Consider the following 15,133-nt stretch of genomic DNA (forward strand, 5'->3'; position numbering starts at 1 on the left):
TTAAGAGGGAGAAAGAGCAGCCTATGTCCATAACCTCCCTTTCCCCATCCTCATGTGTATATTCCAAATCATTAACAAAATCTTTGGATTTTCTTTAAATATGACTTCAAGAGTTTGTCAAATATGGAAAATTGGATTTGGGTTTCCCAGCAAAACCCCAAATTTTGAAATCTCCAAACGATTAATGTAAATCGAACAAACGAACAAGTGATAATAAGTAGCACTGAAGAGTAATGAATAATTAGAATGGTCTAGGACAGCATTCCCCAACCTTTTTGGCACCAGGAACCAGCGCTCCTATGAGAATCTAATGCCCGATGATCTGAGGTGGAGCTGAGGCGGTGATGCCAGCGCTGCAAATGCAGATGAAGCTTCACTCTCTCCCCCGCCACTCACTGGCCCAGTTCCTAACAGACCACGGATCGGTACCAGTCTGTGGCTGGGGATTGGGAACCCCTGGGCTAGGGGTTTCATGTAGGAGGACTGATCGCATGGGGGACTAGGTTATTTGAGAAAGAATCCATATTCATCTAGCAGACGTCATCATCATGAGTGGTGTTTAAGAGTCTAGTCACCGGATGGAACTAATGCACTGGGGGTAAGAGATTGGGGTGGGGGGGCTGCTTATTTGATTTGTAAATTCATCTCATGACCTTTTGAAATAGCATTTCTCTTTAGTTAGTTCAGAAGCTTCTTCTTCTGCTTTTGATTTTGCTGATTGGGTCAGTGAGGAAAAAAAATATTGCTAATCTCATTATTACAGAAATTTTAAATGAAGTAAGTAGATATGAGATCACGGCTTTTGACTTTAAATCATAGTTTTGTAGCAGATCAGTCTGGTTTAGCTCTTTAAGGTTGCTGCTCCTTCTAGGTTGATGAAGCAGTCAATTATGCAAAGCTTATTTCTCATCTTTGTCCTCGTTGTTGGTTTCTCAGAGGATTACCATCTGCTGCAAAAACATACTGTGGTTGATGGTGGGGTCGTCCTCAGGCCCAGCGTTTGTCGCCTCCCCCTCGCTATTCTCTTCTTCTCTCATCTCGTTTCTCGCACAGGAGTACATCCTCAGTCTCATAAACACGTCAAGTTTCTGTTTCTTTGATTGTTTAGGCCATGCTGGCAATTTCTGTTTTCTTCTTGTCAGCGTCTTCAGGAGAAATGTGTACACAAAGACAAAATGGCTTTCAAAGGAGGCGACATCCTCATTTCAGGACTTGGTGCAGACATCAGATTGAAGGCCATTCGGCCGTACCTGAGGCTGGTTCTCTCAGCAGCCAGGAGATTAACCTCTTATAAGGCTCTGAGCTATTTTTGAGGTAGAGGCTGTAACAACATTAAAGCTAGAACCCATTAGGAAATCACTTTCATCATCTCTTCTTTTTCCAAATCAGTGGCTTTTTTTTTTTTTTATTCTGATCTCATAACCCTTTAATCTCCTTTGTAGCAGAACAAGGAGACTGTTGGTTTGTGTTTGCATCCAGCGAAGTTAGAATCCTTGATAACAGCTTCAGAAGACACCCAAGTATCAGAGAACTGTATAGAGAGATAAATTTCATCTCGGGGTAGGTGACTTAATGCTGAAGGTGCCCTGCTTTCCTTGTGCAGATCCATAATTTTCGTGGATACTGTGAAACCAGGCTCAAACTTTCCAAAAGACACGCAGCAGAAAGGCTTTTGTTGCGTTTATTTCTAAAGGCTTGAAGTTTCGAAGGGAAGAGATTTTGTTTTCCTCTGGGCCACACAATGGAGCTTTCAGAGAACCTCTTTTAAAAGGAATAGCTACAGCCTTTGTGTTGAAGGGTGTGTCTGTTGGCAGGGTCTGCTGATGCAGACAGACTGGCTGGTGATTAACAAAGGTCATTAGACTTTGGAATCTGGCAAGCAGAGTCGGATGGTATGTCTTCTGTGTGTGGAAGGACGACTCCCAAGAAGCCAAGGCATTCTGGAGGTTCCCCCCACCCCGCCCCCAAACCCTGCTGTAGAACAGGGTCTGGCCCAGGAGCGTCCTGCAGTAGCCAGTGCTCTGCTGGGACTAACGGACAAGCATATCAATCATGGGATAAAAGAACCTTTGGAGATCTTGATGCATGACATTTGAGCAAGAGAAAGGTGCAGCTTTTCAGAAAGGAATGAAAACAGTTCATTCTTTGTTGGGAAGAGAAGGGCATAGGAGGAGCCCAGCCTGCCCTTCCACCGTTCACGTCTGGTTGTCAGCCTGCAAGAGCCCAGAGAAGCCATGTTGTGCACGGAGGAGAAGCTCTGAGCTAAAATGGCTGCTCCTAAGCTCAGAGGACTAGGGCAGCTTAGTGAGTCTTAGAGCTTCAGTGACGCAGGAGCTCATATCTCTTGAAAGTGTGATAAACACATTCAGCAGAGCTGTGGCTTGTTTGGCTGAGATGAAAGGACTAAGCTTGGGGGATGGGACGTGCACACTGGATGATCTGCTTTTTTTCTGTGAAGTGTTCTAAATGCAGGAGTCGTCTGCACCATGGAAAAATTTGTTTTCAGGTCTAATGGACTGTGCGAAAGGAGACGTGGGGTGGGGCCTCAGTGACTGCTGTAATTTGATCCAGAGCTGATAGCAACCTCTTCCACACAATTTGGGTTGGTGCTTAGACATAAAAGCTTGTGTATCTGGAATATTGAGGCTTAGTTAGCTGAAAAGACTCTGGTGCACAGTTCAGTGTTTATTGAAAAAGGATAAATTGCTGGGTGAAAGAAGAGGAGGTAAATATCTGCGTCTCACCCTGCAAGCTCAGTCGGTCCAGAGCTGGACTTGCCAGAAGTTATTTTAGCAGGCTATCAGCAGGAGCATTCTTTCATAGAAAATCCTCCTGCAATGGCTTCTTTTGCTCCATTGACATATTACTAGACTTTGTTCTCCTACAGGAATAATTTATCTTTTACAATGAAAGAAGAGAAAGTTGCTATACGATAAAAGTATAGAAAGATTTGGCTACAGCCTTAGTTCTTGGCCATCTGGTTCTAGATTACAATGACTCAGTAGAGTTTGCGGTGAGCTCAGTGAAATAACTCACTTCATTAAGGTAATAACTGGGTATCTCAACTCAGGATATATATTAAGATAGGAAGGACTACACCTTCGAATACATTTTTAACTTCTTAATGGTGAAACTCTCCACTGAATTAATGTGCAGTTATATATATATACATATATTTACAGTAAATAGCAGAATGAAGGTAGCTGGGCAAGTATTTTTTTACATTAGGTTCATAACTTTTTGTGTCCAAATATGTACTTCACATTTATAAAGGAGAGCAGTGGGAAAAGATAAAAGCATGACTTAGAAGCCCCTCTTCCAAACCATGAGTTTCTGTTGCCTCAATGTAAATTGAGGTACCAAGGTGCAACTTTAAACAAGAAACCAGATTGTCATCTGAAGTTGGTTGTTTGAGAATCTCATGAGATATTTTATGACCTAATTAGATTGGAGAAGCTGTTAGGTTATAATTGGTAGGTAGTAAAAAGCAAATAACCATTTAGCTCATAAAAAAAAAAAAAAACTCATGTGTTTGTGGAAGGGAGGAAAGAAGTGTATCCCAATATCAGTTAAGATATTCAATTAAAATAAAAAAATTATTTTTTAAATTTTATTTCTTAAAATTATTGATTAAAATAATAAAAGCTTTATCACCATTCTGAGATTCAATACTATTTCACCATTTAGTGACAAAACATCAGTGTTATAATATTAAAAGTGAATAAAGATTGAAATTTGTCCTTTCTTCAGTGTGAACATCCTTTTTTACTTCTGAGAAGGTTCTAGTTCAAAAAGAAGATGGGTCCAAGCCAGAACCAAAGTCAGTATTTACTTGCCAAGAAATTTTAATTCAGTCAAGAAATTCAGAAACTACTAAAACTTTGGAAGTATTGAGGGTTTTCTTGACAAATGGCATCAGAAGATATATTTATATCAAGCAAGAAAAAGTTTATCTGGTTTTCTTTTTTCCTTCTTTGAAGTTATGAAGTCAAGGACATCATTCCCATTATGTCTGACTGCCCGCCTTTGGCCAGTATTCCAGCTGGTAGAGTTCAGTAAGAGAAATCTGCCAATATCGGAATTTTTCCATTAATGGTCTTCAAGCCTCATCAGCTTGGGGTCCACGTTTAGTGCATTCCTTACAATGTTTTGTTCTGACTTCTGGCACAGGTTCCTAATGTGAGAGGGTAGACCCAGATCATGGAGGTGCTTCAGTGTGATGGCTGTGACTTCAGAGCCCCATCTTATGAAGATCTTAAGGCGCACATTCAGGATGTCCACACGGCATTTCTGCAGCCAACGGACGTTGCTGAAGACAATGCTAATGAGCCACGATCCGGGTCCATGAATGCCGGTAATCAGACCGAGGTGGAGTTTTCTTCTATAAAGGATGAATTTGTGATTGCTGAGGATTTGTCAGGTAAATCTATGCTAACTGATATATGCCATTGCTCTCATCTGTTTTGAGCCTGTGGCCATGGTTCTTGATATGCGTGGCTTCTACAGAGTTTCTTGCTCTTTTAAGCCATTTTTGTGGTTTGGGCATCAATGTTTCTCTTCTTGAGTATCCTCAGTTATTGTCCTCTCAGCTTCCTTCTGTCTCTTAGTTTCCTTTCAATTTGGGAAACAAGGTAATCTCTCGAACAGTTGTACTTTTATAGCTATGTGGCACATTAATGGAGATGAGAAGGATATTGTACCTAAAAGATGAGAACACTGCGTGTTCTCCCATGAAAAGTAATATGTTTACATTTGTTAGTGCTTCGTTAATATTCTTCAGGGCCTCATCTTGAGCTCTTAGGCCTTTTGAGTGTGATGTTTATTAATGAAGAATAATTGAAAAGAAAAATTGATTTGCACGATTAAATTTCTTAATTCTCTTTTGCTTGGCTTTTCTCCTCCCACTTACCTTATGCTTTCTCTGTAGGTCAAAATGCAGCTGCATTGGGAACCGGAAGTTACTATGGCCACAGTCCAGGATATTACAGTCAGCATATTGTCCCTAATCCCAAACCAACAAACAAGTTTTTTCAATGCAAGTTCTGCGTACGCTACTTCAGGTCAAAAAACCTCCTCATAGAACACACTAGGAAGGTCCACGGAGCCCAAGCTGAAGGGAGTTCGGTGGGACCCCCCATTCCAGGATCCTTAAATTATAACATCATGATGCATGAGGGATTTGGAAAGGTCTTCTCTTGCCAGTTTTGCACATACAAGTCACCAAGGAGGGCGAGAATACTGAAGCATCAGAAGATGTACCACAAAAACAATTTGAAGGAGACCACTGCTCCCCCACCTGCTCCTGCTCCGATGCCAGACCCCATGGTCCCTCCCATGTCCCTGCAAGACCCCTGCAAGGAGCTGCCAGCGGAGGTTGTAGAGCGCAGCATCTTAGAATCCATGGTCAAACCTTTGACCAAGTCTCGAGGCAACTTTTGCTGTGAGTGGTGCAGCTACCAGACACCCCGCCGAGAACGCTGGTGTGACCACATGATGAAGAAACACCGCAGTATGGTCAAGATCCTTTCCAGTCTCCGACAGCAACAAGAAGGGACGAATCTACCTGATGTGCAGAACAAGAACGCCCCCAGCCCCACCCCCAACTCCACCTACCTGTCCATGAATGCTGCAAGCCGGGAGATAGCTAACGCGAACGTCTCCAACTACAGGGGCTCCATCAGCAACTCCATCATGAGACCCAATTCTTCTTCAGCTTCCAAGTTTTCGCCCATGTCTTACCCTCAGATGAAGCCGAAGTCACCTCACAATTCTGGCCTTGTTAACTTGGCAGAGAGATCTCGTTATGGAATGGCTGACATGACCAATTCTTCTGCCGACCTGGAAACTAACAGCATGCTGAATGACTCTAGTTCTGATGAAGAGTTAAATGAAATAGACAGCGAGAACGGCTTAAATGCTATGGATCACCAGACAGCAGCCATGTCTGCAGAGCAGCTCATGGGGTCGGACGGCAACAAATTATTGGAGACAAAGGGGATTCCCTTTCGAAGATTCATGAACAGGTTCCAGTGTCCTTTTTGTCCTTTCCTCACCATGCATCGACGTAGCATCTCCCGTCATATAGAAAACATCCACTTATCTGGAAAGACAGCCGTCTACAAATGTGACGAGTGTCCGTTTACTTGCAAGAGCTCGTTAAAGCTGGGGGCTCACAAACAGTGTCACACGGGTACAACGTCAGATTGGGATGCCATGAATTCCCAGAGTGAAAGCATTTCTTCCTCACTGAATGAAGGCGTAGTGTCTTACGAGAGCTCGAGCATCAATGGTAGAAAGTCAGGAGTCATGCTGGATCCCTTGCAGCAGCAACAGCCTCCGCCACCACCGCCGCCGCCACCACCACCTCCGTCACAGCCACAGCCACCGCAGCTACAGCCACCACATCAGGTGCCACCCCAGCCACAGCCCCCACCGCCACAGCCACCGCAGCCATCCGTGCAAGCCCCACCTCTGCACCCTTACAAATGCACCATGTGCAATTACTCCACCACGACTCTGAAAGGGCTAAGAGTCCATCAGCAGCACAAACACTCATTCTGCGACAACTTGCCAAAATTCGAGGGGCCGCCCTCCAGCCTACCATTGGAAAGTGAGACAGACAGCCACCCCTCTTCCAGCAACACTGTGAAGAAAAGTCAGACCTCAATTCTTGGGTTGTCCTCCAAGAACAATTTTGTAGCTAAGGCCTCTAGGAAGCTCGCTAATGACTTTCCTCTCGATTTATCGCCCGTGAAGAAGAGGACTAGGATCGACGAGATCGCAAGCAACCTGCAGAGCAAAATTAACCAAACCAAACAGCAGGAGGATGCGGTGATCAATGTCGAGGATGACGAGGAGGAAGAGGAAGACAATGAAGTGGAGATAGAGGTTGAGTTGGACCGGGAAGAAGAGCCAGCAGAGGCAGTCCTGGAGGTGCCCACTGCCTTTTCAACCCAGCAGATTTGGGTGAGAGATGCCAGTGAGCCCCAGAAGGAGCCCAACTTCAGAAACATCACCCATGATTACAACGCCACCAATGGGGCTGAGATCGAGCTCACCCTTTCTGAAGATGAAGAGGATTATTACGGCTCGACAAACTTGAAGGATCATCAAATTTCCAATACTGCTCTGCTCAGCACCCAGACGCCAATCTACGGGACAGAGCACAACAATGAAAATGCAGACTTTAGTGACCCTGGAAGGCTTTATTATTGCAAACACTGTGACTTTAACAACAAATCTGCCCGGAGCGTCAGCACCCACTATCAGCGAATGCACCCGTACATTAAGTTCAGCTTTAGGTACATCTTGGACCCCAACGATCACAGTGCGGTGTACAGGTGTCTGGAGTGCTACATCGATTACACCAACTTCGAAGACCTGCAGCAGCATTACGGCGAACACCACCCGGAAGCCATGAATGTCCTCAACTTCGACCATTCAGACCTGATCTACCGCTGTCGGTTTTGTTCCTACACGAGCCCGAATGTGAGAAGCCTGATGCCGCACTACCAAAGAATGCATCCCACGGTGAAGATAAACAACGCGATGATATTTTCCAGCTACGTCGTGGAGCAGCAGGAAGGGCTCAACACGGAATCCCAGACTCTGAGGGAGATTCTGAACTCGGCGCCCAAGAACTTGGCGACGTCCACTCCCGTGGCTCGTGGTGGCGGTTTGCCAGCTACGTTTAATAAAAACACTCCTTCAAAGACGTTTACTCCAGAATGTGAAAATCAAAAGGACCCCTCGGTTAACACCGTTGTCGTTTACGACTGTGACGTTTGCTCATTTGCGAGCCCCAACATGCATTCTGTCTTGGTTCATTATCAGAAGAAACACCCTGAAGAAAAGGCTTCCTACTTTAGGATCCAGAAAACCATGCGAATGGTGTCTGTGGACAGGGGCTCTGCCCTTTCTCAATTATCATTTGAGGTGGGTGCTCCAATGTCTCCCAAAATGTCCAACATGGGTTCCCCACCCCCCCCACAACCCCCGCCACCAGACCTCAGTACTGAGCTTTACTACTGCAAACACTGTTCCTACAGCAATCGGTCAGTTGTGGGCGTGCTTGTCCACTACCAGAAAAGACACCCAGAAATAAAGGTCACTGCCAAATATATCAGACAGGCTCCTCCCACAGCTGCAATGATGAGAGGGGCTGAGGGGCCCCAAGGCTCCCCTCGGCCCCCTGCCCCCATGCAACAGCTGAACCGAAGCAGCTCCGAGAGAGACGGCCCCCCTGTGGAGAATGAGATGTTCTTTTGCCAGCACTGTGATTATGGGAACCGGACGGTCAAAGGGGTACTCATTCACTACCAGAAGAAGCACCGGGACTTCAAGGCCAATGCAGACGTGATCCGGCAGCACACGGCCACCATCCGAAGCCTCTGTGACCGTAACCAGAAGAAGCCTGCCAGTTGCGTGCTTGTCTCCCCCTCCAGCGTGGAGCGGGACAAAACCAAACTGCGAGCGCTCAAATGTAGGCAGTGCTCGTATACCTCCCCCTACTTCTATGCACTGAGGAAGCATATCAAGAAGGACCACCCCGCCCTGAAGGCCACAGTCACGTCCATCATGAGGTGGGCATTTCTAGATGGCTTGATAGAAGCTGGCTACCACTGCGAGTGGTGCATCTATTCCCACATGGAGCCCAGTGGTTTGCTCCTACATTACCAAAGGAGGCACCCAGAACATTACGTTGACTATACTTACATGGCTACTAAACTTTGGGCTGGGCCAGACCCATCCCCTCCCTCTCTCACGATGCCAGCTGAAGCCAAAACGTACAGATGCAGAGACTGTGTTTTTGAAGCTCTCTCCATCTGGGACATCACCAATCACTACCAAGCATTCCACCCCTGGGCCATGAATGGTGATGAGTCGGTGCTGCTGGATATCATCAAGGAGAAAGATGTTATTGAGAATCACATCCCTTCATCCGAAGAGTTGGTGGGCCATATGAATTGTGAAAACAGTATGCCCACCCCGCTCCCTGAGCAGGAACCTGAATGCCTGGAGGATCCAAGACTCTCCCCGGAGAAAAGCATCCAGCTCTCTTCAGCCAACCCCGCCATCTCTTCCACCCCGTACCAGTGCACGGTGTGCCAGTCTGAGTATAACAACCTGCATGGCCTTCTCACGCATTACGGGAAGAAGCACCCGGGCATGAAAGTGAAGGCTGCCGACTTTGCCCAGGACATCGACATCAACCCAGGCGCCGTCTACAAGTGCAGGCACTGCCCGTACATCAACACCCGCATCCACGGTGTCCTGACCCACTACCAGAAGCGACACCCGTCCGTCAAGGTGACCGCCGAGGACTTTGTGCATGACGTGGAACAATCGGCTGACATAGCCCAGAACGACGTGGAGGAGACGAGCAGGATCTTCAAGCAAGGCTACGGCGCCTACCGCTGCAAGCTGTGTCCTTACACACATGGCACTTTGGAGAAACTCAAGATCCATTATGAGAAGTATCACAATCAGCCCGAATTTGATGTCTTTTCCCAGTCACCTCCGAAGCTGCCAGTCTCCCTCGAGCCCGAGATAACCACTGAAGTGAGCCCCTCCCAAGTCTCCATCACCGAGGAGGAGGTGGGAGAGGAGCCGGTGTCCACTTCTCACTTCTCTACCTCGCACCTGGTCTCGCACACTGTGTTCCGGTGCCAGCTCTGCAAGTACTTCTGTTCCACGAGGAAGGGCATCGCCAGGCACTACCGCATTAAGCACAACAACGTCCGAGCCCAGCCGGAGGGCAAGAACAACCTCTTCAAGTGTGCCCTGTGTGCCTACACCAACCCCATACGCAAAGGGCTGGCGGCCCATTACCAGAAGCGCCACGACATCGATGCGTATTACACCCACTGCCTGGCAGCCTCCAGGACCATCAGCGACAAACCCAACAAGGTCATCATCCCGTCCCCACCCAAGGACGACTCCCCGCAGCTCAGCGAGGAGCTCCGGCGAGCCGTGGAGAAGAAAAAGTGCTCCCTGTGCTCCTTCCAGTCCTTCAGCAAGAAGGGCATCGTGTCCCATTACATGAAGCGCCACCCGGGGGTGTTCCCCAAGAAGCAGCACGCCAGCAAGCTGGGGGGCTACTTCACTGCGGTCTACGCGGATGAGCACGAGAAGCCGTTGCTGCTGGAAGAGGAAGAGAGAGGCAGCTTTGAGAAAGCCGAGGTGGAGGGAGGCGAAGGCCCGGACATCGAGTGGCTCCCGTTCCGCTGCATCAAGTGCTTCAAGCTCTCCTTCAGCACGGCCGAGCTGCTGTGCATGCATTACACCGACCACCACAGTCGGGACCTGAAGAGGGACTTCGTCATCCTAGGCAACGGCCCTCGCCTGCAGAACTCCGCCTACCAGTGTAAGCACTGTGATAGCAAACTGCAAAGCACAGCGGAGCTGACCTCACACTTGAACGTTCACAATGAGGAATTCCAGAAGCGTGCCAAACGTCAGGAGAGGAGGAAACAGCTTTTGAGCAAGCAGAAATATGCAGATGGTGCTTTTGCAGATTTCAAACAAGAGAGGGTAAGGATATGTTTTGATTTCCCTTCCCCCAGGAGGCCTCTCATCACTGGTGCCCACATGCACTTCTTCGTTGCCAGCCAAACTGCTACAGGCTTCCTAGTGACTTAGCTTGCCAGAGAGCTCAATAAGTCAATTAAACATTTCGAGCTTGATTATCCCCAGTCTATGCTCACCCTTCTCCACGGTCCTGTGCCCCTCCCTCTCACTCCTCCCGAGGCTCCCCAGGGGAGGGTTGGGGTGGTTTCTCTGTATTTCTTTCTGCCAAGTAGCCTTATCCGAGGCCCAGTTCCACGACGACGCTCGCTCTCCCTCCTAAGGCAGCTGTGGACCGTCTCTTGGTCTCATTAGCGCTTCTCAGCCATGTCTCGGTCTGCAGCGTTGCTACGTGAACCTAACATCTCAAGGAGTAGATTCTTTTTTTTGTCAAGAAGCTCACTAAATGGCGTAGCTATGCAACGTTTCACCTGCGTAGTTGAAATTGGTTTGAAAACCAAGATAACTTGGTGGCAGTGACGATGAGGCTTCTGCACAGAAATCTTCTCTCCTCACAAGTCGTAACATACTTGGGTTCCAGAGACTTTGCATAGTAGGCAGTGTGCCACGACTCTGACGAATTCGTTATGTAAAAATACTCACGTATATCTCCCTTGGTTTTTAACCTGCTAATCCGCTTTAAAATAAAATCTGCTAGTAAGCTACAAGAATAAATGCCGGCCGTTGAGGGAGGGCTCGGAGTACTGATGGCTACCACTGTATTTTACCAGCCTTTTGGTCACTTAGAAGAGGTGCCAAAGATCAAGGAGAGGAAGGTGGTGGGCTACAAGTGTAAATTCTGTGTGGAAGTGCACCCGACGCTCCGAGCCATCTGCAATCACCTCCGAAAGCACGTTCAGTATGGCAGCGTCCCAGCCGTGTCCGCCGCCGTGAAGGTGAGACGTGGGAAGGTCTGGATGAGCATTCTTGTGTGCGAGCGATTCGAGTTACTCATTAACCCCGTTGGCTCCAAGCAGCTCAGGAAGGGGCGTCCTCGAATGTGGTCATTCCTGAGTGATGCTTGGATTGGTCTGGCTTGTTTTGATTTCTTTGCAGGTTGGACCTTTCTCATCTTTTGCGTTTCGACCTGTTCGCATTTCGATCTGGTTCCCTCCTACGTCGATAGTTTGGTGGGAACGGAAGACCCGGGCCTCTCGGTGCAGGAGGCTCTGGGTCGCGCTTCTATTCTGCATGTAGTGCCATTAGGTGTTTGCTCTTCCTAGTGGCTCAAGCTCTTGAGAGGAATGAAGTGGGTTCTGTTCCCATCGTCTTCTGCTCTTCCCACTGCCTGGCTTCTTACTATACTCATCTGGCTGACGATGCACAGAGCCCAAGAGAATCCATCTTTTCCTTCTTGTCCTGGGTCCTCTGAGGAGCGGAAGAGACAGTAAATCTAAAACTAAAAGTCTTCAAGTCACAGTCGGCCCTGAGAGCCTGTTGACCTGATTTGCCTCCCCCATCTCCTCACCTGTATGTTACTGACAACTGCTTTCCCTTTTCCCCTGACCTTTATTAGGCCACCTGTTTTGAACATTGTAATCCTAATAGCGGACACTGTTTCAATAACCACGCCGCCATCCCTGCCTTCTAGGATATGTCTAAGCGCTTGTCGGTTTTGAGCAGAGAAGTTCGTTCAGGGCTCTGCTCTTTCTCCCCGGATATGTAAATATATTTTTGTCATCTGCCCTTCTTGTTCTTGTGTCCTGTTTTGCCAGCGTGGCATGGAGGTAAAGCTCCTGCTTTTCTTCTTTGAAGACTGAAGCCTCCTGGCTGTCGGCAGCGCAGTGGCTCCCGGGGGCAGCAGCGGTCAGCTTCTTCCATGCCACTGTGGTGTGTCCCTGCCTCGTTTCCTGGACTCACTCAAGGGAGACAGCGCGGCTCTTCCTGTGTAATCAGTAATCCAAGGAGCCACCTCGAAACATGAATAACTTAAAATCAGGCTGCTGCTTATTTTATTTTATTATTATTTTTTTTTTGAATCAATGATACAGCAACCCCCAGTCAAGGAGTGAAGTCACAGTCTGTGGGGAGGGGATGAGTGTGGGGGGCAGAGGGCAGGATCTTTCACTTTCCTTTATTTCCCAAGGATGGCCCAAGGCTCCTAGATGCCCAAACTACTCAGTTTTTTTTTTTTTTTCCTTCCTCTCTCCCTCCCTCCCTCCCTTCCTTCCCTATCTCTGAGCCATAACCTTCACCCTGCTTTATGTCAGTTTAGGTGGGATCGCAATTTGAATTTTCTTTTGAAGATAGGGGATAAGTGAGTGAACTGTCTTCGAATTGGAAGAGCCCCTCTCTCACATTTCCCAGGCAGTAGTGCCCTATGTGCGGATACGTTGCCCTAAAATCGACACCGCTGCTTGAAGAATGGCGGCCGGGTTTGCCCTCCGTCCCCGGGGAGCCGGAGTCGGGGAAGGACGCTCTGGCAGGAAACGCTGATGAATGTGGGAGAGTGAAGGGAGAGGAGGAAAGCTAGGGCAAATGACAATGGATATTTATTTTGTTGGTGGGGCATGTGTGTGTGTGTGGTTCTCTTAGCAGGAGGCTGAAGACCCCTCCCACTTGTTCCTGGATGGATTGGAAGCAGCCAAAGATGCCAGTGGCGCCCTGGTGGACCGGGTGGATGGTGAACACTGCTTGCTTGATGGAATGTTGGCGGATGAAAGCCGGCCGGGGGGATACCATTGTAGTCAATGTGACAGAGTCCTGATGTCCATGCAGGGGCTGCGTTCTCACGAGAGGAGCCATCTGGCCCTGGCCATGTTCACCCGCGAGGACAAGTACAGCTGCCAATATTGCTCCTTCGTTTCCGCCTTCAGGCACAAGTAAGTACTATCAAGGGGTCGCAAGGGGTAACTGGGAGGGGGTGTCACAGCTGGACTAGAGCAGGAGAGGCTCAGAGGGGTCAGAAGACCCCGCCTGTGGGTCATGCCTGCTGTTTACTTGGCTGTTACTTTGAACTTCAGCCACCCCTTCTGTCACATGGGGCTAAGAAGATTGCTTAGTTGACATTAGATTTGACTAATGCAGAGCCACCCCTTCTGTCACATGGGGCTAAGAACAGGAGATTGCTTAGTTGACATTAGATTTGACTAATGCAGGCATTTTTTACATGACAATTTTGGAGGTATTGCTGTGATTTGCTCAAAGAAAAACCAGAGAGTAGATAAGTTTACTGGTGCGTCTGTCAAACATTCATCCAGAACATAGTCATCATTTGAAGAGTAAAGTTTCATTTGGGAAATTGAGTGGCTAGGAGGTAAAATTAGGACTATTAGCCCATGTGACCAAAGAATCATTGCTCGATATTTTTAAAAAGACCTTGAAAGGTAGTTAAGTTGATGGATGCCAAAGACGTGCTTGAAGTACAGGGTGGCTGAGAAGAAGGAGCTGCCTGTTGCCAACCACAGCTTGGAAATGGTAAATGTGGGGTCTTGTGTAAGGCTTTTCAGGGTGATGGGAAGAGGGGCTCTGAGAAGAAACAACCTTTTGTTGCCTTTCTCTTTCGAATGTATAAGAGAGAGAAATGTTCGATAATGTGTTCTGAAGTCTTGGATGAAGGTGACTGATTGTAAGACTGACGTGCCGTTTGTTTTTATGATAATTGAAAATAAATGATGGGCTGTTTGCTTCTTTAAAGATAAAGTGCTAGTTAGTGGATGTCGAAAGGCAGGAGGAGGCAGTGCTTCTGCAGAGGTCAGAATGGATTACAAACTCTTTATTATTAGTCAGAGCCTAATATCTAATCTTTGTCGTTGGATCCAGGCACTGGCATAAAACTTGAGTAGTTCTCATTATTTCAATAAGTATCTTTTTGTACAGCATCTGTCAAGTTTTCTGACACACAGTAGAACCTCGATAAATCGTTGTGAGTCAATGACGGTGCCCTGTGCTAGGCGCTGTGCTGGAGGCTTTGGGGGAATATAAAGACAACGAGGACATGGTCAGTGATCTAAGGGAATTTAGAGTTTAGTCGGTTTATAAATTAAGCAAACGCACAAATGACGCGGCGAAATAAGGCACGTCTTTAAAACGTACATCGATAAAATGCTATGATGTTTCAAAGGAGAGAAATGTGACTTCCACTTTGGAAGAATCCGGAAGGTTTTATGGAGTAGGGAGCATTCGAGTCAAGTCTTAAAGTAGGAAGATAGGACTTGAATCATCTGTAAAGGACATGTGACATGGAGGAAGACGAGAAAGCGCAGGCCTGAGGAGGAGAGTGAGAGGTGCGTGGGGGCCCCGCTGGCGGTTCAGTTTGACTAATGTGTAAAAACAGGTGAAGGAACAGCGGGAGATAAAGTCTGAATACTTGAGCAGCGCCATATTTGGAGTCTTTGAATGAAACAGTAGTAATTTATAATTTACATTACTGGTAAGGGAGACCGAGATGCATGAAGTCACCATGATTGCCAACTTCGTGGAGCCTCACTATGTGCCAGGCACTGTGCTAAGCGCCTTGATGTATGATCTCATTTTATTCTCAGGACAGCCCTATGAGGTATGGTCCCCTTATTATCCCCATTTTCTGTAAGAGAAGTTGAGGCTTTTTAGGATAGAGAGCTTATAG

At 47.5% G+C, this 15,133-nt stretch overlaps 1 protein-coding gene across 12 annotated transcripts in view; it reads left to right on the forward strand.

The window, feature by feature from the left end:
- The window catches only part of ZNF462 (zinc finger protein 462), a 130,965-nt gene that overhangs the window by 47,928 nt on the left and 67,904 nt on the right, over positions 1-15,133 (forward strand). For 7 of the 12 annotated variants that reach the window (XR_001518130.2, XR_001518133.2, XM_015599816.2 and 4 more), the window contains 4 exons: positions 4,171-4,420; positions 4,928-10,533; positions 11,298-11,462; positions 13,102-13,388. Coding sequence is in view for 8 of the 12 variants with exons in the window: in XM_015599816.2 (XP_015455302.1) it covers positions 4,201-4,420; positions 4,928-10,533; positions 11,298-11,462; positions 13,102-13,388 (6,278 nt within the window). In the remaining 4 variants the exon portion in view is untranslated. The remainder of the gene's footprint in view (positions 1-4,170; positions 4,421-4,927; positions 10,534-11,297; positions 11,463-13,101; positions 13,389-15,133) is intronic. The other 5 variants (XR_003043844.1, XR_003043845.1, XM_006906077.3 and 2 more) reach the window with 5 other exon arrangements.

This window comes from Pteropus alecto, unplaced genomic scaffold, assembly GCF_000325575.1.
Source record: "Pteropus alecto unplaced genomic scaffold, ASM32557v1 scaffold111, whole genome shotgun sequence".
Classification (NCBI taxonomy): Eukaryota; Metazoa; Chordata; class Mammalia; order Chiroptera; family Pteropodidae; genus Pteropus; species Pteropus alecto.